General features: G+C 39.0%; 1 protein-coding gene across 1 annotated transcript in view; it reads right to left on the reverse strand.

The window, feature by feature from the left end:
- phlpp2 (PH domain and leucine rich repeat protein phosphatase 2) overlaps positions 1–22,292 on the reverse strand; it is a 97,749-nt gene that overhangs the window by 12,976 nt on the left and 62,481 nt on the right. The window contains exons 6-12 of the mRNA XM_067417300.1: positions 20,488–20,642; positions 15,756–15,902; positions 9,992–10,222; positions 5,618–5,820; positions 5,472–5,532; positions 2,899–2,994; positions 857–1,012 (exon numbers count right to left, since the gene is read on the reverse strand). Of these exons, the coding sequence (XP_067273401.1) occupies positions 857–1,012; positions 2,899–2,994; positions 5,472–5,532; positions 5,618–5,820; positions 9,992–10,222; positions 15,756–15,902; positions 20,488–20,642 (1,049 nt within the window). The remainder of the gene's footprint in view (positions 1–856; positions 1,013–2,898; positions 2,995–5,471; positions 5,533–5,617; positions 5,821–9,991; positions 10,223–15,755; positions 15,903–20,487; positions 20,643–22,292) is intronic.

The raw sequence follows: 22,292 nt of genomic DNA on the forward strand, positions 1-22,292 counted from the left end.
GATGCATCATTTATGTCAAACCCTATAAAAGACAGCTGTTACAAATGATGGGTGCAATTATTTTCTTTGACCTACATCCAGTTACCTTACAGAAATCCTCAAAAAGCTGAAATAAAATGGGGCTTTTGTGCCATCGCCAGATTCCCAAACATAATTGGAGCCATAAAAGTAATGATGTAAAAAATGTAATGATGTAAATAGAAAAGGGTTTCATTCGGTTAAGGTGCTAATCATTTGTGATGCAAATTTGTTGTTGGTAAATGTCATTGGCATTTTTGCAGTGAGGAAAAAACAATCACGTGTTTTTTAAAGGCAAGCGTCACCATATATGGTTCATTGGAGGCGTTTTCGAATGCTGATTACGAATGTGGGATTTATTTACAATGATTGCTTACTCGTGTAAGTAACAACTGTGTGTGCACGTTTAAAAATTCATATTTTCTTGTATCTAGGCACATTCTAAATTTCATTCGTAGGACAAATATAGAACCTTTTCTACGCACTGTCGATAAATGAGGGCCCTGGTTTGATAAGTTCCTGTAAAAGGCTAGGAGGTCTAATAAAGAGCTCAAGCAGCAGGGCTAAAGGTCCACAGAGCAGAGAGAGGCGCAGCTGCAGCGTGCACTGCACCTGTCACATGAAGACATTTCAAGAAAAAGAGGAAAAACAGAGAGAGAGAGAGAGAGAGAGAGAGAGAGAGAGAGAGAGAGAGAGAGAGAGAGAGAGAGAGAGTGAGTGAGAGTGTGTGTGTGTGTGTGTGTGTGTGTGTGTGTGTGTGTGTGTGTGTGTGTGTGTGTGTGTAACAGCCCGGAGAATAAGAGGAACAGAGAGAGGACAGAAGGAGGGAGTGACCTACTTTAAGGCCTTGTAGAAGAAGCTCTCTGGCAGTTCTCGCAACTTGTTGTGCTGCAGGTCGAGTGTTTCCAGTGGGATGTGGTCCAGCAGGTCAGCCAGTCTTTCCAACCGATTGTTGCCAGCCAGCAGTTTACGCAGACTCAGACTGCTAAGAAGTCTGACAGCAAGGAGGGATAGAGAAAGAACAAGATGAGAGACATCAAAAGACAAAACACTGTCTGACACTGTAAACATATTCAGGCTTGAATAAGGAAAGAAACTCAAAAAAATGCCAAGACACCTTTACAGGGATAGTTTGTACAATAATTGAAGTTCTACCATTATTTATTCATCATTGCTTCATTCTGTTTTAATGTTTTTAGAAGTTGTCTCTTATGCTCACCAAGGTTGCATTTATTTTATTGTGAAATATTATTAAAATGTTAAATAAATGTTTTCTGAATACGGGGCGGCAGTGGCTCAGTGGTTCTTGTAGGTTGTCTATAAACCGGAAGGTTGGTGGTTCGATCCCCGGTTCCACCTGACCAAGTGTCGAGGGGTCCATGAGCAGGACACCCAACCCCAGCTGCCCCCGACGAGTTGGATGGTGCCTTACATGGCTGACATCGCCATCGGTGTGTGAATGGGTGAATGTGAGGCAAAAATGTAAAGCGCTTTGGATGGCCATAGGGTCTGTTAAAAGCGCTATATAAATGCAGTCCATTTACCATTTACATTTAAAATATCATTTATTCCTGTGGCGGCAAAGCTGAATTTTCAGCATCATTCCTCCAGTCTTCAGCGTCACATGATCCTCTAAGAAATCATCCTAATATGATGATTTGCTGCTCAAGAAACATGTAAGAGTATTATTTACATACATACATAAGTTACCGGAGGTTTGCTGAGCTTGTTTGCAGGGCTGTAAAAGTTATCCAAAACTTTTATGATATCAATGACTACAAAATAATAATAATAATAATAATAAAAACTGTACTAGAAAATATATAGATTTTTTTTACAAAATAAAGAAGTATTACTGTTGTAATAATTCAGTGTGAAATAAAGTCTTCTGAAGCCAAACAATAGTATTGTGTGAGGAACATTCACACGTAATTAGTTATTCACTTAAATTCTATTAAAAATATTATTTACACCTTATTGTTTCTATAAAATATAATTCAACCTGGTTTTACATTAGGTTCTTGTATTTGTTGTAACCAAAAACTGGCACCCTAGATCAACTTTGCAATGAAGAATGATATTTCTTCTACAAACGCAATAAGTCTTTTGAATAATGAATAATAAGAAATGTGAATATTTTAATTTTGTCATTGTAGATGTATTGTATTGTTAGATGTATTTATTGGATGTTGTGTACTGTAAATTGTTCTGTGATTGTGTGGCGAGACCAAAGATCAATTTTCAGCTTAGGCTGAACAATAAAGTACTACTACTACTACTATTTGAGATCTACAGCTGAAGTTTCGCTTTTTGGAGCTTGACAAGCATAATATAAGGAAAATATAACCATGCAATGACCGTTTATGGAGACAGAATTCTCCTTTAAGATGAACTAAGATGAACTATTCTTTTAAAATACTAACACAGCATTTTCATGCACGGCAAAGAGTGCAACACCCACAGTCTCAAATGGGACACAAACTTCAAGCCACATATTATCTCATTTGTGCACGGCTTTTAGCTCTTTCAGATGCAAATGACTGAATGTTAATGTGGAATTAGCTGGGAAATGGTACTTTCATCTGCTTGGCGTTTACATCACTTTGCTTTGAGACAGCAGAGTGGCCTCGTCAAGCGTCTGCTGATGAACGCTGTCCCATTTCTATTCAGATCCACCGTCTGGCCAGACACATAATCGCTTAACCGACATCATTCAAATCAAACGGGCAATTTTTGTTGAATAAATAAGTACAAAATGCTGACATTATGATACTGAAATGGCGGAGCAGCAGGACAGTTTCTTTTTAGATGGAAGACGCAAATGCAGTTCATGAGGGTCTGAACACATACACACACACACACAAACGCAAATGCGCGCACCTGGCCGGGAGCTCAGACAGCAGATTATGGGAGACGTCCAGCACCTCAATCTTCCTGCTGTCACACACCCAGTCTGGCAGGTATTCCAGGAGATTCCTGCAGGAGGGAAGTGAATTAACTTTAGGCTAATTACATGAGAGCATTAGCAATGTACAAGAGTGTGCGGGGTAAAGGACGTGACTGCGGCGCAATGAGCCTCTTGTAAATGGGCTGATAAACATTACAATGTTCATGCTGTAGTGCAAGTACACTAATAAGTAAAGGGCATTGTTATTTTAGTATTATTTATCGTATAGAGGGTATGTGTGTGATGTCACCGTCGGTCGGAGTCTCTGCGGTTACGCCCACTGAGTGGCAAAAAGCATTGGTAAACGGCAGCATTGGTTTACAGCGTGAATGCCACAAAAAGCACGTCTAAAATGGGAAAGAGCTTTGAGGTTGACTTTACACATAGATTTGACAAGAAATCTGAGGTATATTTTTCCAGACTGCTGAAGACTACAGAAAAGAGAAGCAAATGGATTGCTGCAATTCACAGAAACAACTGAACTCCTGGCAGTGAAGTGTGCATTTGAGGTTATAATTTTGTGTCAATATTTTGGAGTAAAATCATACCCTATAAATTGTGCTGTTATATATTGTATTGACAACTCATCAATTCAATATTTATTATCGCATATTCTGCTTAATTTCAAGTTTTTAAATAAACACTGACAAGATACAACTTATACAAGTTTTAGGGCTGGACATAAGTGATCACACAGATTTAGACCTACCTATATCTTATTTATATAAAGCAGCAAAAAAGAGGTTACATTTGCTTCATGTTTTGCCCTGGCGTTCATGTTTTGCCGTAGCGTTCATGTTTTGCCGTAGCGTTCATGTTTTGCCCTAGCGTTCATGTTTTGCCCTGGCGTTCATGTTTTGCCCTGGCGTTCATGTTTTGCCCTGGCGTTCATGTTTTGCCCTAGCGTTCATGTTTTGCTACACTGTTTTACCATGCCTATCGCTCTAACTCACTGCAGTGTGCAACTGGTGTCTCATTGTAGCTGCCGAGCGAACGCACAGAGTAACGTTATAATATGACTTTCAACACACTCAGCACTGCTTTATCCCACATACGCATGAACAGAAGAAGCGGGAGCGTTGACTGTGACAATAAAAACACGCAAAATCAAGGCGTCATCAAGCTATGCCTTTGTTTTTAATAAGCGATATCTAGTGGCAAAAGGATACATTTTATGGCTTTAAATGAATGTCAAAACTCTGTTTGTGTACCCCCTCTTTCACCTCACGTACCCAAGTTTGGGAACCACTGGTCTAGAACTACAATAACCATCACGTTTATAAAGCACACACAACACCTCTACACATATTCATGATGTCTCTTAATATAGGGACAGGACAGCATTCAGTTAATAAATGGGAAACAAGTCATTTGCTTTATTTATTTTTAAAAAGTAACTGATATTTTGTTGTAAAATTAAAAGTACTTTACTCATTTACTTGAAAAAAAGTTATCTGATTACTTGTGTTACTTGTAATGCGTTACCCCCAAAACTGGTAATAATAGTAAATTATGCATAATTACATGCACCTAACCCTAAAATAAACCCTAACCTTATAATAAATGAATTTTGTTAATTAAAATTACTCAGTACTTTACACTGTTAAAATGGAGTGTATCCCAATTGGTTTTATAGTTTTATTCGACCATAGCAACACTAGTACAGAGTTGTACTACTAAACAACAAGTGAATAAATAATATATAATTAACTTATAGAGATATTTGTGATTACACATTGTTATTACTGATACTATTGCTCATTATGTAAAAATGTTGAGGTTATGGTGTTATGTATGTAAATACAATTAACTATCAGCAACCACAAACAAAAATACATGTTTAGGTCCTTGTGAAATATTATTGGTCAAAAATGTTGTTGCTTAGTTTGTGAAGCAATTTTCACTTTTAGTCTGGAGAGAAAAACACAGTTTTGCAACTGATTAGAATATGGTGTGTACAGAACATAGACTGTAAAAAATTATGCCGTAGTGTTTGTGACGTCACTGATACGAATCTGAAAAGCAGTTTTGAAGCATAAAGTAGGGTCGAGCTGGCCGTTGCCATTTTATCAGCACATCACTCCCGGTTAACTGACAATAGGCAAAGAGGCGGGACGTGGGCGGAGCCGAGGTGAGGTGATGACAAATGGCTATCCACCTGTCACTCAAAGTAGCCACGCCCTTAATTATGCAGAACTTTAAGGCTTTATATAATGTAAACAAATGAAAACAAATGAAATTCACCCCCCTCAGTTTTCATGAAGGGCAAAATTAGATATATAGACCAAATCCACAATTTGTACCAGGCTGTAAACATGTTTTTTGTTATGCTGTAAAGTTGGGCATTTTAACATGGGGCTCCATGAGATTCTGCTCCCTTCTGGATTGGTCCCTAGCGGCCAGTCGTTGAATTGCAGTTTAAGTCACTTCTGTATTGTCTTCAAGAGAAACTGCAGGGGGTTGCCGCTTGGTACAGAATAAATATGTCAGTTTATCAAATGCTTACCATGATAGGTCCATATGTGTTAGTTGGCTGGGAACAGGGTAGATGTTCACCGTGGTCAGACCTATGACAAGTAATAGTGATTACGATAATATAAATGAAAATGTCTGTAAATCTTTTGATGTCGAATATTTTCTATTTGTTCTCACGGTTGTTGTTTGCGTGGAGTGTGCGCAGAGTGAAGCCGCTCAGCGTCAGGGATCCCAGCAGGTTTCGCTGACACTGCAGCGTCTCCAGACTGCAGGCCGCGCTCAGGTCTAGAGAGGTCAACTGGTTGTCTCTCAGGTCTAGCTGGGTGAGATGTTTTACAGGCTCCAGAGTTTCACTTTTAACACAGCGGAGGCCATTTAACCTACACACAAAAAGACAAGCTGTATGTCAGCCGGTAAGAATCCTTACAGGAAAACACGAATCTAATCAGGAAAAATACAGATGGAAGGGTTTTTTGCTGAGAATAAAAGTGAAAATGATGAGCGAGCAAAGAAGACCTTAAAGACAGGAGGCTGTTATAATTTTAGGCCATCTTCCCTAAACATTCGAATGCACAAATATTTCCATAATAACATGAGGAGACTGGAATGAAGAACGTGATCAGCATGATTGATATTCAAAATGGTAAGTGCTACTTTGTGAACAGTTTGTACATCTGCAGTCCTAGTTTTAGTTTCCCTTGTTGAATGTTAAAAATAGACTATTGATACCTGCTGATATAGACAGATATTTACTTAGATGCAGCCGCAAAAGACATGCGCTAGTTGACAGTCGCTTTTAGTTCAAGCACAGCTTTTTGAGCTAAACGCAGCCAACAAGAGGTTGGTTTGGTGTGTCCTGGGGCTTTTGCCTACTTATTAGTTTCTTAGATTTTCAAATAAGAACTAATTAATAGGCTACAATGTTCTCACATTTTTACTAATTGGCTACAAAGAACATTTTATTAATAACCGTTGATGCAATTTTTCTGCATGTTGTGCACAGGGCTCTGTTTTACAGGAATAAATGTTTGAAAGTACATGAGTAATATTGAAATAGATAAGTGAATTAGGCTTTTTTTATGTAGTTTCAAATGTTTTTTTCAGTAATATTTCACGGTAACAGTAGTCAAATAGCTGTATCATTAAGCACTTATATGATACATAACTCCCAGTAACTTGGAGCTCCAAGACACTGAACACTGAGAAGTTTTCCTTGTTGTCTTATATTAATAAATCCAGTTATAATTTTAAGGTCAGAAAATATGTTTGTACTGTATATTTTTCTTGTGCAACCTACATTGCTTATGCAATAATGCAAATAATTTAATAATTTAATATTAGTAGTAGTAATTCTGACATGACAAGTAAGCAACAAGTGTGCCAAACAGACACTTGTTAAATATAATTTATAATAGATTTACATATAATAAAAGAATTATAGGTGGAATATTTGGTTGTGTGTATTTGTAAAATAGTTATATATAAAAACAATACTTTATAATAGCAAATATACAATATATTCTTCAACATATGACATATATAAATATATATTTCATTGACACTTGCAAATGCAGATCAGAACTGAAGGAACCAGAAATGACCTTTAAAGTGGTTCATTTACTTTCCCTTGCTTTCCATCTATTGAGACGGAGCTTAACTGAAAGGCTTCCCGTTACGAGAGACGTCACAGTTCGCTAATGACTATCACATCCAAATGATAAGGGCATTAAACCTTTCTGTTTCTGGCAGCCCCCCATGAACTCAAATTCCAGCTCACATCTGCTGTTTGCACACTTTCTGCCCGTGAGATCGGTGAATATACGAGGAATCTGAGTGGCAACTCGTGTCAAGAGCAGTGGGATAATCCTGCAGAAAAACTCTGAGCTGGTTCAGGTGACAGACGCCTCCCTCTTTCCCTCAGCCTCAGCCGGGGAGTGTTTCAGACCCCGTGTGAGTTCCCGCCACAGCTCAGCTCTCAGCTCTGCATACTGAGCCTGGCTGGATTTCTAATCCACAGCAGGTGCAGTCAGGACCCAGAAAATCCACAAACCTCAGCCTGTTTCACTCATTCTCTCGGTCTCAGGTGAGTCACAGACTGTGAGCTGTGGTCAAAACCACAGGCTGTTTAAAAATGAGAAGAGCAAATGTGACAGCGACAGGGTAGTCTAAACCTCAGACAGTTGGTCCACAGATCGCCCACTGTTAGTTTACTAACCGTCTTGATGCATATTGCACATAAAAATAGCAAGTCCTATATGGTAAATGGACTGCATTTATATAGCCTTTAAACAGACCCATGGCCACCAAAGCGCTTTAAATATTGCTTCACATTCACCCATTCATACACCGACGGCGCTGTCAGCCATGTAAGGCATCATCCAGCTCGTCGAGAGCAGCTGGGGTTAGGAGTCTTACTCATGCTCAACACTTTGGTCAGGTGGAACCGGGGATCGAACACCAACCTTCCGGTTTGTAGCCAACCTACATGAACCACTGAGCCACTGCCGCCCCACGTGTTATATAACACTTTTGAAGATAAAAAGATCAGTTTTCCAGATTAAATCTGATATCAAATTTGTTCAAAAGTTTGAGGTTGATACATTTATTGCAAAAGGACTTTTCTATTTGAATATATTTTAAAATGTAATTTATTCCTATAATCAAAGCAACATTTTTTTAGCATCATTACGTCAGTCTTTAGTGTCACATGATCTTTCAGAACTAATATGCTGATTTTCTGCTCAAGAAACATTTCATATTATCATAAATGTTGAAAACAGTTGTGCTTCTTAATATTTAATATTCTTAATATTTTGTTTTGGATTCTTTGATGAATAGAACATTCGAAAGAATGGTGTTTATTTGAAATAGATTTTTTTATAATATCATACATTTCTTTATTTTAATTGAATGCATCCTTGTTTAATAAAAGCTTAATTTTATGAATGAAAAGAACTTGCGGATCCCAAACTTTTGATCAGTTTCTAATTCTGTTTATAAATACACATTTCACTAGTGTTGTAGTCAAGACCACCTAAACTGATACCAAATCGAGACCAAGATTTTGTGGGGGTTGAGACCGAGCCAAGACCAAGACCAGACCAGCACACCTTAAATTCATCTAAAAGATCCATATCTACTGTCTGGGAAATGACTTGCATTTAATGAATAAATATAACTTCATGGCACTGAAGTTGCATCTCAATTGGTACAATTACACCTTCATAAATAATGTTAAGATGAATTAAATATTAAAATATTAACATAATTTAACATTCACATAATAATTTATTCAACCGATTTGTTCAAAGCAGCAGATTCATTTAATAACGAAACGTTGCTGAATTAGCAAAGACAGTTTAAAATGTGTCATTTAATATTAACTTCTTGTTTATTGAACATTCAATATTATTTGGAATTACGCTTGTATTCATGAAAACAGCTCTCTTGCTCTTGTGATATTGCTTACTTATATTTTTTGTTATATAAAAAAAAATCTCAGAATTTTTTGTCCATTTACATAAATTTTGGCCATTTTTGAGACAATGCTGCATTGATTTTGAACCTGAAAGCACAGTAACAAAAGATATCACATTACGTTATTGATTGCATTTTAAGCAGTAAGTTTAACATCAAATCCCAGTAATGATGTTAAATCAGACAATGCACCAGCAATTTAGTGATTATCCTTGCAGCTGCGGTCTTGATTGGTCTTGGAGAAAAATAAAATCCTGAGTCCTCTAAGTCCGAGACCAAGACACAGCGGCGTAGCACCAAATTTTGGGCCCTGGGTACAAACCATCTTGCTGGGCCCCCGTACCAAATACCATAGTGATACCAATGGGTGGGGTATTGCATTTTTATCATAAAAACACTTAAAACGTAAACAAAATAAGCCACACTCTGATTAATGTATCGAAAACTACTGACATACTGACTTCTAAAGGGCCCCCCCCCCAGCCTCACGCCCTGGGTACTCGGTACCCTTTACCCCCCCAGTCCGACGCCCCTGCCAAGACAAGACCAAGACCTTCAAAAAAAATGGTCTTAAGAACGGCCTCAAGCCAAGACCGGTCTCGAGTACTAATACTACAACACTACATTTTACACAACTTATCAGTCAAACGTTAAATTATTATTTTTTGCACCTATTATCTATTGTTGAGGTATGATACAAAAACAGCGAACTGTGGCTGGATGCTTTATGTCTCAGACAGATGGTCTCAACCTTTAAAAATGGGCATTTTTTTGCCGAAATAATCTACAAAGAGGCCCAGATTTGAATGCTGTAGTCTGGCTGCGTGAGACTAGCGACAGGGCCACCTGTGAGAACAAATAGAGCTGTGCTGCTATCGACTCTGTGATTTACTGATAGGTGATCTGATTACATTACTATTGTATATTGATCCTGCATTATGCATAAAGTCTGAGCTGAGAGTAATAATATACAGACAGGTGACAGACAGGAGGAACAGAAGGAGCCTGGCAGCGTGACGCACCAAGATAGATAGATGAATAGAGAGAAAGAGGAAGATGTTTCTAAAAGCTCACCGTAAATCAATACTCTTAATGTGACTCATTCGTAGCAGACTGCACAGATTCAGAGTCTCCACCCTGTTCCCAGCCATCGCCAGCTTGTCCAGGGCACAGAGCCGTTCCACCACGCCGGGGATGTGAGGAAAACCGTTGAAGGAAAGTCCCAAGCTGCAGAGCTGCACGAGGCTGCCCAGCTCCTCTGGAAGAGAATCCAAGCGATTCCCATCCAAACACAGTGTCTGTAAACTGAAGAGGAAATAGATTCAGTTAGTCAGCCAAACAGACTGGCTTTAAAGATATGGAGAATGATAAAGTGGTTACTATGATATTAAAGAAGCTGGTTTTCACATTTTTGTCAATACTGTTATTTGTTCATATTTATAGCTGTGGGGGTTCGACAACTTTTTATTACATAGATGGCGCATTAAAACTTTCAGGTTATCATCTTTTTAATTGCTTTATCCTTGCTACCGATCCCAACCTTTTGTCCACATAGTTTTAGCCATGTAGCGTATCTAAAATATCACGTACACTTATTACTATATTTGTATTTTAAAGGGGGGGTGAAACACTCAGTTTCAGTCAATCTCATGTCAATTTTGAGTACCTATAGAGTAGTATTGCATCCTTCATATCTCTGAAAAGTCTTTAGTTTTATCATATTTATAAAAGAAATATAGGCTGTACCGAGTCTTTCCGGAAAAAAAACGAGCACCTGGAGGCGTATCGTGTGGGCGGAGCTAAAGAATGACGAGTGCGCACAAAGCGGTGACGTCCTCAAGCGTGGAGAAACCCATGGCTATCGATCAGATTCAGATAATACAGATATGATCCAGAATCAGATTCGGAAGCTGAAATAAATTGAACAGGAGAAACAGCAACAGCAGGACGTCCGTCTCTGTGGTATGTACTGTATTTAGTGGCCTGTCAACATTTGTGTGTTTACTCGCAGTTTATGAGGACATGATTCGGTTTATGGACTTAGTATGCGACTAGACCTTAGCAGTAGCAAGTAAAACGGTTTTGCACGTCAGATTAGTGTAATGTTATACATAGAACACCAATAGAGGAACCGTTAGCGCATTTGAATTACGAAGCACGCGATGGTGTCGTTTACTGATGTTTACTCACGCGACGATAGCCAACAGCATAGACATTTGAAGCAGTTTTACTCACCGGCTGCTTCCAAAGCAGGACCGAACCTTTATCGCTGGGACCGCTCTGTCAAAAACACACTTCTTTGGTATGATTTGGTGAAGTCCTGTGACAGCAGTGGCCGTGGAAATCCACTTTGCGACGCGACTGAAGCGATGTTGTGAAGCTTCCCGTCATTTCTGTGTTCAAATCGGTTTAAATGCAGCGCTGCCTTCCCGGAATGCTGTGCTGAAGCGTTGAAGTCGCTCGACGTCACCCATAGGAATAAAGTGGAGCGCGGCGCAGACTATAACCGACATTAGTGTTCACGGACGAGTGGATCTGCAGCTGAGAGTGTATATGGGCGTGCATTTCCTCTCTCGCCTCAGTCACGCGCGCGCACCCTACCGGGAGAAGAGCCCGTACGGCCCATACAAGGACCTTCCGCTCTGTCGACGTCAAGCCGAGCCATACTCGAAAAAAACTCTCCGAAACTTGTGAGAAACCGGAAGGAGTATTTTTGACACAGAAATACTCCATCAAACGTCCAACATTAGTTTTTGAAACTTTGTCTATGTTTAGGATGGGAATCCAAGTCTTTAACAGTGTAAAAAGCTCAGTATGCATGAAACAGCATTTCACCACCCCTTTAACCATTTTTTATTAACTGTAAAATGCATAAATATTTTAATTATTAATAAATGTAATTATGTCTATTTCTATGCCTAAAACATCTCCACCTAGTAAAATTACCAGAATGCATTATATTTATATATAAGAATTCATGGCCTCTCATATAGTGTTGCTTTAATATATATGAACCTCATATCATATCTATCAAATCATATCATATCTATCATAATCACATTTCACGCAGAATGCATGGCCTCTCATAGAATGTTGCTTTAATAAATGAACCTTTATTATATATTATTATATTATATTATATTATATTCAGAGATGCAAACACATGTATGGTCAAAAAAAAGAGGTAACCCCGATCAGATCAAGTATTATAATGGGACTATATGATCTTGGAGAGTTTTACCTGCTGACTGTCGTAACCAAACACGACGCTCAGTTTGAATAATGAACGGAGATTATTGACAGCTGCAGCGGAGGGAAGACCAGTTTCCGTCAACTTTAATTTAACGATGGAAATAATATTAATATAACATCCTTGTCCCACACATTCAGCTATGGAATGGCTTTAAATGACTTTGTTCCTGCAAATCATAATACAAGAGTGATTGCTGAAGGATTATGTGACGATATACATTTCGGATTATCACGACAGGCTGAAGGTGAGCAATTGTCTGCCTGTCTGAGTTTGGTCGACAGACTGAGGCGGCCGTCTCGTAATTCTCTATGCGGGGAAAACCCTGTATAACATTATAAACCAACAATAACCTACACTCAGAAGAAAAGGTTCTATATAGAACCTTAAAAGGTTCTATTGGTGCTATGTATTTGGAACCACTAAAAGCTTCACTGCAAAAAATGCTTTTCTTACTTATTTTTGTATTTTTTGTAAGCAAAAACTCTTAATTTTGAGTTATTTTTACAAAAACAAGACAACAATTTTTACTTGTCTAGCAATTGTTTCTTAATTTAAGAATTTTTAGATATTTAGACTAGAAACAAGACTAAAATACTAAATGAGAAATGCATTTTTTTGGAAGTGTTCTATATAGAATTATTTTTAAGTGCCAAAAGGGTTTCTTTCTTGTCATTATAGAACCTTTTAAGCATAAAAGGTTCTTTGGAGTATACTTAACTATACTTCTATATAAAACCTTTTAGGGGTTCCAAATATGTAGCGCCGATAGAACCTTTTCTTCTAAGAGTGTAACCTCCAGTGATCTCACCAGAACTTTGCCAGTAAGACGGGAAGGCACAGCGCCAAACTCTGGTCTCAGGGAGAACTGTTGCAGTGGCAGATCCCACAGACAACAGATGCACAGCCAGAAGAAACACTAGCGGTTCACCCGTGCTCATTGGCACTCAGTGTTCTGATTTACTTAACTCATTTTTACTGTTTCGTGGAGGCAATCCAGAATTACTGTTGGTGAAATTATAATCAGACATTTATTGCATTGTATTGTATTGTATTGTATTGTATTGTTTTACACAGAACAAATGGCCTCTCATTGAATGTTGATTTAAAAATTAATCATAAATTATGTTATGTTAAAAAATTACATTACATTATATTACATTACACAAAATGAATGGCCTCTCATTGAATGTTAATTTAAGAAATTAATCTTTATTATATTATATTATATTATTATATTATATTATATTAATTATATCAATTATATTATATATTATGCAGAATGCATGGCCTATCATAAGATGTTGCTTAAACAAAATTAACCTTATATCATGTTATGTGCTATGTTGTTATGTTATGTGCTCTCATAAAATATTGCTTTAATAAATTAACATTTATGAATGATAATAACAATAACAATATAATATAATGTAATTTAAATGTAACTTATGTTCTGTTTTAGTTTTGTTTTCACACCCTTCCCGTTTAGTTCCTAGTTAGTTTCCCAGTGTGTTAATTATTTTCTTTAGCCCCTAACTTCCAAACACCTGTTCGGTTTCATTTTGATTAGGTTGTATATGTATTTAAATCCTGATTTCTGTCTGTTCACTGTTTTGTCAGTTTAACATGCTTGTGTTTATTTATTTCTCCTACCATCTCATGTGTATTCCAGTTTCGGATGTTTGTTCCTGAATCCCTGTGCTTCACATACCGTTAGTATTTCCCTGTTTGCCTGCCCGCTTGAGTTTTCATTAGTTTTACTGATTGATCAGTTATTCTGTTCATCTTTGTCCTGATTACTTCCCTTTGTTTGCCTCATGCATTTATACCCGAGTTTCTGTCCCTTTTTCTGGTCTTCTTTATACAAGTGACTGTGTTTTCCGAGTTTTCCTAAGCGTTATATTAAAGCAGTGTTGTTATCATATTCCTGTTGTTGTGCACTTCATTCACCACAGCTACCTGTTACAGAAGAACGGACCCTCGTATTGAGTGTGGTTCTTGCAAATCAAAATGGACTTGCCAGCGGTGAACCGGAGGACTTCCCATTCCAGCACGTGACCCAGAGCCCAACCAGCCATCACCCTGCTGCGGAGAGCCTAGGCCTGCAGCGATGCAAGAACCAGAGAACCTGACTGAGCTAGCCATCGTCCCGGAGCCTGAGCCTCAAACCACGTCTGACTAGGTGCGAGTCCGACAACATCGCCCATCCTCTATAAATCTCCTGCGTTTCCAGCCGGGACTAGCCGCGACCTTTCGGCTTCACCGGGCCCCCTCAATCCTCCCAATCCTCTGGCTCCACCTTGGTCGGACATCACCGATCAACGCCACGGACTTATGAGCCATCCGCTATGCTCTGTCTCTCAAGCCCTATGGCTCTGTCCGGCTCCACCCTCTAAGCATGCAAACTCATTTTAGATCATCTGCGCTTCGCCTGCGCATTGGGCTCTTCATCCATCGTCCCCATGGCATTGAGTCCACCTCCATGCCTCTTCCTTCCTTTGGCTCCTCCATGGGTTGTCTGAGGGATGTCATCCAGACTGATCCTTGTTCCTCCTTGGCTCCTCCCACCACATGTACCTCCGTGGCTGTTTCTGCCCTTTATCTCCAACCGTGGCCAGCCCGTTGCCAGCTCCTCATCCTCCTCCAGAGCCCCTGCCGTCCCTCCTCAGTTGGACCTTACGGCATGTCCTTATGGCACACCTTTCCAGAGGGGGGCGTTGTCATGTTCATGTTCTTGCCTGCCTGTTTAAGTTCTCATTAGTCTCCGTAGTTACGGATTGATCAGTTATTCTGTTCAGCTGTGTCCTTATTACTTCCCTTTGTTTGACTTAGACAGAAACTTGGGTGTAAATGCATGTTTCTTTGTCCATCCTCATTTATACATGTGACTGTGTATTCTGATTCTCCTGAGTTTTCTTAAGTGTTATATTTAAAGACTGTTGTTATTGTATTCTTGTAGTCATGCACTTCACTCACTTAATATATAATCTGATGCTGATTTTAAGGACACTAATATTGACAGATATGGTCAGCACTATCCAATAAGATTCCACTGCAAGCCTCCTGCATGCTTAGAGCACCTCATATAAGCTGAGCAGCGAGAAGTAAAACTAGGCTGATTTTTATGCTTGATTTAATCTGGTAGCATAATATGCACGGCTGAACTTCATGCATTTTACTGGCTCATTTAGGGGGAAAAATAACTTTGCTTGACAGGCTCTTTGGTACACCACACTGACTGTCATTGCAGGAGCAGAGGTGTTATAAAGCACTGAATATTTAAAATACAATCATACAATTATTTAGATTATAACCCATAATCACTCTCATTATGCTGTGCAATGTTTTTCAAATGACCTACAAGGCGCATTTGTGCACTTACAAATGTTGAGCGGATTACAAAAAGAGAGGCCATTTTTGCAACAAAAAGGATCAGTGACTTTAGAAATGTAACTAAAGCACATTTTCTCTTTTGATATCAGCTACAGCAACAAACAAACAACAGCATATTGGCTGGTTAAAATCCACCCAAAAGAGCAGCCGCAGATGGTGTGTTGTGCACAGTAAAGTCGTGTAATGTGCACTGACCTCTGGAGGTTGTCGACGCGGGCCGGGATGGCACTGAGGCCGTTGCAGGACAGATAGAGCTCCGTCAGTGTCAGGATCTCACACACAGACTCCGGGAATACGCCCAGCCCATTGTGAGAAAGGTTCAAGCTCTTCAACTGGGCAAATCTGCGGAAATATTCAGTGCTCTTAATGGACAAGGTTATTTCCTGATGATACAGTATGACTCTATCATGAGACATGAGAAACACTTATGCATAATGGACTTACAACAAATGCATTTAGAGGGCAAGCAAGTCTTTAGAAGCCTGCTTAACTGCTTCTCTAAATGTAGATAAGGTCAGCAATTATTAAAAAAAAATTAACCATACAGCCATCACATAACTATTCGAGGTATCAATCAAAGACCTTCAGTCAATGTTGCTGGCATGACAATAGACACAAGGACAAGAACATTAGAAACCCTGGAATATATTCAAATGATCGTTACCTCAGCTCTCATCACAAGCTCATTCATGACGTTAAATGTAATCTGACTCCTGCAGCGTTAGTGCTGTGACACTCACGCGCTGACTCATTGTATTGAACAGACACGTTCAGTATTTAATTGTCTGTTCTCTAACTCAGTCACAGTAATCCAGTAGCGGTGGCTTTGGGAGTGGCCTCATAGGGCAGCGAAGCATTCTGGGAATTGTAGTCTTTCATCCCCATGAGACTTTTCAGTCTTTTCTCAGTCTAGAAGGCACCAAATTCAAAAATAATTTCACATTTCTACTACATTAATGACCCAGTTTAAATACGGATTCATCTTCCCAGCGCTGAAGTACCCCTTTAAGCAGCATGGTCGTTTTAAATATTGATAATAATAATAAGAAGAAGAAGAAACATTTCTTGAGCAGCAAATCAGCATATGAGAATGTGTTCTGAAGGATCATGTGACTCTGAAGACTGGAGTAATGATGCTGAATGTTCAGCTTTGATCACAGGAATACATTACATTTTAAAATATATTCAAATAAAAACAAATTGTATTAATTGTAATAATATTTGACAGTATTACAGTTTTTACTGTATTTTTCAGTCAAATAAATGGAGCCTTGGTGAGCATAAGAGACTGCTTTCAAAAACATAAAATCTGCATACTTCCCATTTTTCCTTTTTAATATCAGTTGAAAAACAGTTGCTGCTTAATAATTTTGTGGAAAATAAATGTATAATATATACATTTTTCAGGAATCTTTGATGAATATAAAGTTTAAAAGAACAGCATTTATTTAAAATAGAAATACTTTTGTATTATAAATGTATTTACTGTAACTTGTATTCAATTCAATGTGTCCTTGCTGAATAAAAGTATTAATTTCTTTCTATAAAAAAACAAAACAAAAAAAAACATTCATACAAACTCTATACTTTACAATGGTAGTGTGTGTTTTTGCGGCTGTAACAGCTTAATTTTCCTTTGAGGATTAATAAAGTAGTATCATATTGCATCGTATGGTTTCAAACTAAATGACATCATTGCATGCTCGTCCTGGTCTCTCCTGCCCAATTTCCCACACTGTTTTTCCTTTAACTGGCTCAATGGCCTTTGTATCCTTGTTACCACAGGCAAATGACGCTGTCAGACAGGGCTCTTCATGGACGAATGACTGCTAAAGAGCGCTCATCAGCCCAGAGCAACTGCCTGACACGACAAACACCCCTGAGCGAGGAATCTTCCAGCGACACAAAAATGTTTATAGCACGAAACCTACATTTCAGAAGCTGCAGCTATATGTGGTCAGATGTGCATGTTAAGACTGAGCCTGCCAATGATTGATGTGGACGGAAGGTAAAGCAATGACACAGCCATAGAGGTGGCAGCCTGACTCAGAACATATGCTGAGCTCTCACCCCCCTCTCACGCACACGCGCCCACACACACACACACACACACACACACACACATCACCCCACCACCAAAATCATCATCACCACCATCCTACGCATCCTGCACCACCCACCACACACAGTTACTAAATATATGTCACAGCTGAGATGAGCAGAGAGAGATGGGGGGGGGGAGCTAGAGGGAGAAAAGACGAGAATGGAGAGGCGTAATGGAGCAAGCATGTGTGAAAGCTCTCTCGAGTAGTAACATGGCAGAGAAGCTTCTTACAGGAGGCAAAATGTCTGAGTTATATTTCACTTCAAAATCAACAAGGATTAAGATGCTTAACCCTATAAAGCCTACTGTAATATATTTGATACACACATTTCTAAGATCAAAAACTGTTGTACACAATCTACCACTTGCCTTCTGTCTTTTGATTGATAGTTTATAAGGGGTATGCATTGACATCACTTTCCCGCTGGAACACACTCCCTCAGTCGGACTGAGTGGCAAAAGAGCTGTGAAAAAGTCTTCACAGGCAAAGTTGCTTTAAAATTTCGTTTTAAAGCAACTTTGCCTGTGAAGACTATATACAATATAGGTAGGTCTAATCCAGGTGATCACTAACTCAAAATAGTATAGGGACAGATTAAAACAAAGGGGAAATATGCATGTAAGTGACTCACGTTTTTTTTTTAAATTATTATTCCCTTATGGCAAAAATATGAGATTTTAATTTTCAGGCCCTGAAAATAACAAATATAAAACTGAATGTCTGATCATGTTTTGATTAAAATTTGAGGACGATCCTCTCAAAAATGTAGTTTCTGTAAGCTTTTATGTCAAAAAAAGACTAGGCGTCCTTTCAAAAAAGGCTAATTATATTAGAACATTTGTAATTGTAAAGAGTAGTTTTTATTCAAATGAATCTGCAATAAACTGCTAATTCTAATGCATTTGCAATCCCTGAAAACTAAAGCAACTATTTACATAATTTACAAGTGTAAAAAAAACTCATTTAGTTGATGAAAACAATCTGTCATTTAGTCTGCATGTGTCCATTAAGTGTGTGTGCTTACACTGGCAGGCCGTGCTGGATACTATTGGATACTATGGAGACGCTAAGAACAAGCTGTATTCATCAATGCTTCTTAGCGCATATCTTACAAACACTGTGCAAAATAATGTCTTTTGATTCGTTACTACATCCATCAATCAAATATATGCTGGCTATGCATTGGCTAGGCATTGACTGGCTTACCCAACGACAAGCATGGGCACATTTGACTGACAGCTTTAGCAGCCAGTAACATGCTCCCTTCCTATCATGTATCCTCAGAGAGCCTGTGATTGAAGGAGAGAGACCTGGGGGGGGGGGGATTTTTTAGGTTTTCTCCCCATTTTTTCGTTGTTTTGGATTAAAAAGTGGGATGAATTTTGAAGAGTGGTCTCTTACACAGACATGTATGCTGTTCATCCGATCTGATCTGAACGTCAGGAGATGAAAGATGAGTTCCGCGTTTATTATGCGAATATAAAAATAGGTACTACTTTAGCATTTCATTTAACCCTTTTCTATCTGGTGTATTTATTGCAAAAATTAGTTCAGAACATTAATCTTGAGTGTTTTAGCTTTCAAGTGATGCATAGTTTGTGATAGTTGATTGAACAGTTTGTATAAAACAAAAGTAATTATAAGTAGAGACACGCCCACTTGCGTCAACCGCCCCCGCCCACGATCCGGTGCGGATTATGTGGTTAAAAAAGAAAAACTGAACTATCACATGGTCTTAGGTATCTCAGACCCTTTGCTGTGACACTCATATATTTAACTCAAGTGCTGTCCATTTCTTCTGATCATCCTTGAGATGGTTCTACACCTTCATTTGAGTCCAGCTGTGTTTGATTATACTGATTGGACTTGATTGGGAAAGCCACACACCTGTCTATATAAGACCTTACAGCTCACAGTGCATGTCAGAGCAAATGACAATCATGAGGTCAAAGGAACTGCCTGAAGAGCTCAGAGACAAAATTGTGGCAAGGCAATGATCTGGCCATGGTTACAAAAAAAATTCTACTGCACTTTAGGTTCCTAAGAGCACAGTGGCCTCCATAATCCTTAAATGGAAGAGGTTTGGGATGACAAGAACCCTTCTTAGAGCTGGCCATACAGGCAAACTAAGCTATCGGGGAGAAGAGCCTGGGGGAGAGAGGTAAAGAAGAACCCAAAGATCATTGTGGATGAGCTCCAGAGATGCAGTCTGGAGATGGGAGAAAGTTATAGAAAGTCAGCCATCACTGCAGCCCTCCACCATTCGGGCTTTATGGCAGAGTGGCCCGATGTAACTTGCCTCTCCTCAGTGCAAGACTGGGAAAAACACCTGAAGGACTCCAAAAGACATGAAGGACTTTGCATACAGTACTGCTGTGTCCAGTGGTCCATCTAATGATAATCATAACGATTTAAACACCAATAAACATAGTTAATGATTAATGTGCAATAGCATCATCCCTTCTGTAAGTTCCCATTTAGTGATGCTCTTATTGCGCGTGTTTGCACAGAAGCGGCTGTCATTGACATAAGTGCATGTACAGAATAAATATCTCTCATCTGTGTGTGCATGGTAGCTCAGCGAGAGGCCGCATCATCACGGAAACAAAAACAACCTAAATTTATGCACAAGTTTGTGATTATGTAAAGAGCATTCTAGAAAGGTCGTTTTCTGAAGTACACCTAGCAGGAAAACATAAATTACAGCTTTGTTCTAAATCCTAGAGCTGCTTTTCTGACCACAATCTATACAGCAGCCAAACAATCATGGAACCTCACTGAAAATTGTAAATAGCATCTAAAGCTGAATCCTGTAAATTCACCTGTTGAAGTTGATGAGTCCTCCAGGGCCGTCCAGCCTCATGAAGTTGTGGCGTAGGTTGAGGTGTGTGACATCCTGGCAGTAGAAGAGATACTCGGGCACTTCCTCCAGACTGTAGCAGGATAAATCCACCAGACTTATAGTCTGAGATACCACCTACATGACAATGTGAAAATGCACACGTCATCAACATGATCACCGTTCTGCTTCAGCCTACACAAATCCATATGATGCTATAATGGTAATATCAAAATAAGGTTAGGCATGTCATAAAACCATAGGAAAAGCAATGTGTTGTAAGACCTTTGGCTATAATGGTTCATTGCTTGAATAAAAGGTGAAACGATTATAAAAGACAACCAAAAGTTACATAACAAAATAGTAAATAATATACATTAAATAATTTTTAATGGTAATTTTTACATTTTTAGTTTTTTCTTTCTTTTTCTTTCTTAAGAACTCAATATTCTGAGATACATGATAGATACATGCAAATTTCAAGTCCTGTATGTTGTGAGGTGGAACTTTTGTGGATCAAACTTTTTGTTTCAACACATCACACAGATGCTCAATTGGATTGAGGCCAGGAGGGCAACACCTTAAACTCTTCATCTTGTTTCTCAAACCATTCCTTGAACAATGTGTGCAGTGTGGCAAGGTATATCATCCTGCTGAAAGAGAACACTTCCACCAGGGGACATCATTGTCATGAAGGGGTGTACCTGGTCTGCAACAATGTGTAGGTAGGTGGCACGTGTCAAATTTACATTCACATTTGGAATAACCAAACCCAGGGTTTCCCAGCAGAACATTGGCCAGAGCGTCACACTCCCTTCAAGGACCAGTTCTGATTGGTCTGTGGCAACGCAGCCACATACACAGCAGAGTGTGAAGAAACTGTGTGTTGTGACACATTCCTCCCATTGCCATGAATCAACTTTTGTGTGACTTGTGCTTGAGTAGACCTTCTGTTGGCTCAGACCAGACGAGATAGCCTTCATTGCCCTTTGGGTATCGATGAGCCTTTGGCACCCAACACCCTGTCACCAGTTTGTGGTTTGTCCCTCCTTGGACCACTGTTAGCAATTTCTGACCACTGTTGACCGGGAGCAACACACAAGCCTTGCCGCTTTAGAGATACTCTGGCCAAGTCGCCTTGCCAAAGTCACTCAGATCTTTATTCCTGGCCGTTTCTCCTGCATCCAATACGTTGATTATGAAAACTGGTTGTTTGCTTAACATTTAATCTACTCAGACCTTAATATGTGGCTTGTTTGGACTGGGAGATGATCAATGATATTTTCTTCCCTTGTGGTCATAATGTTTTGGCTCATCAGTGTATATATTATATGTTCATCAAGAAATACAGCCTAAATGTAGGCTGTGTTCAGTCTCCAATCTATATAACAATGACTATATACCTTGTTTTATCGTCTACATTAAAACATGGCTTATTCAAAGACATTTTAAAGCTGCAAAAACACTGCTTGAGAATGGCTGAAGAGCTCAGTGGTGACATCACTCAGGCACTGCAGCGTGAGCCAAACTCAGATCAGGGAAATGAAGCACACTGTCATTACATCACTGGAACAAAATCTGAGCATGCTGGTTAATTCACATGGATGTGTGGGATGGACTAATGCTAAGGGTCAATGATGTCATGCTTATGTTTTTGTGTCTACATCTCTTACGTTAATGTAAAATATATATTCATAAAACACAATTCATACACTCTAAAAAATGTTGGGTTGTTTTAACCCAATGTTGGGTCAAATATGGACTAACCCAGCAATTGGGTTGTTTTAA

Source organism: Pseudorasbora parva, chromosome 1 (assembly GCF_024679245.1).
Source record: "Pseudorasbora parva isolate DD20220531a chromosome 1, ASM2467924v1, whole genome shotgun sequence".
In the NCBI taxonomy this organism is placed as follows: domain Eukaryota; kingdom Metazoa; phylum Chordata; class Actinopteri; order Cypriniformes; family Gobionidae; genus Pseudorasbora; species Pseudorasbora parva.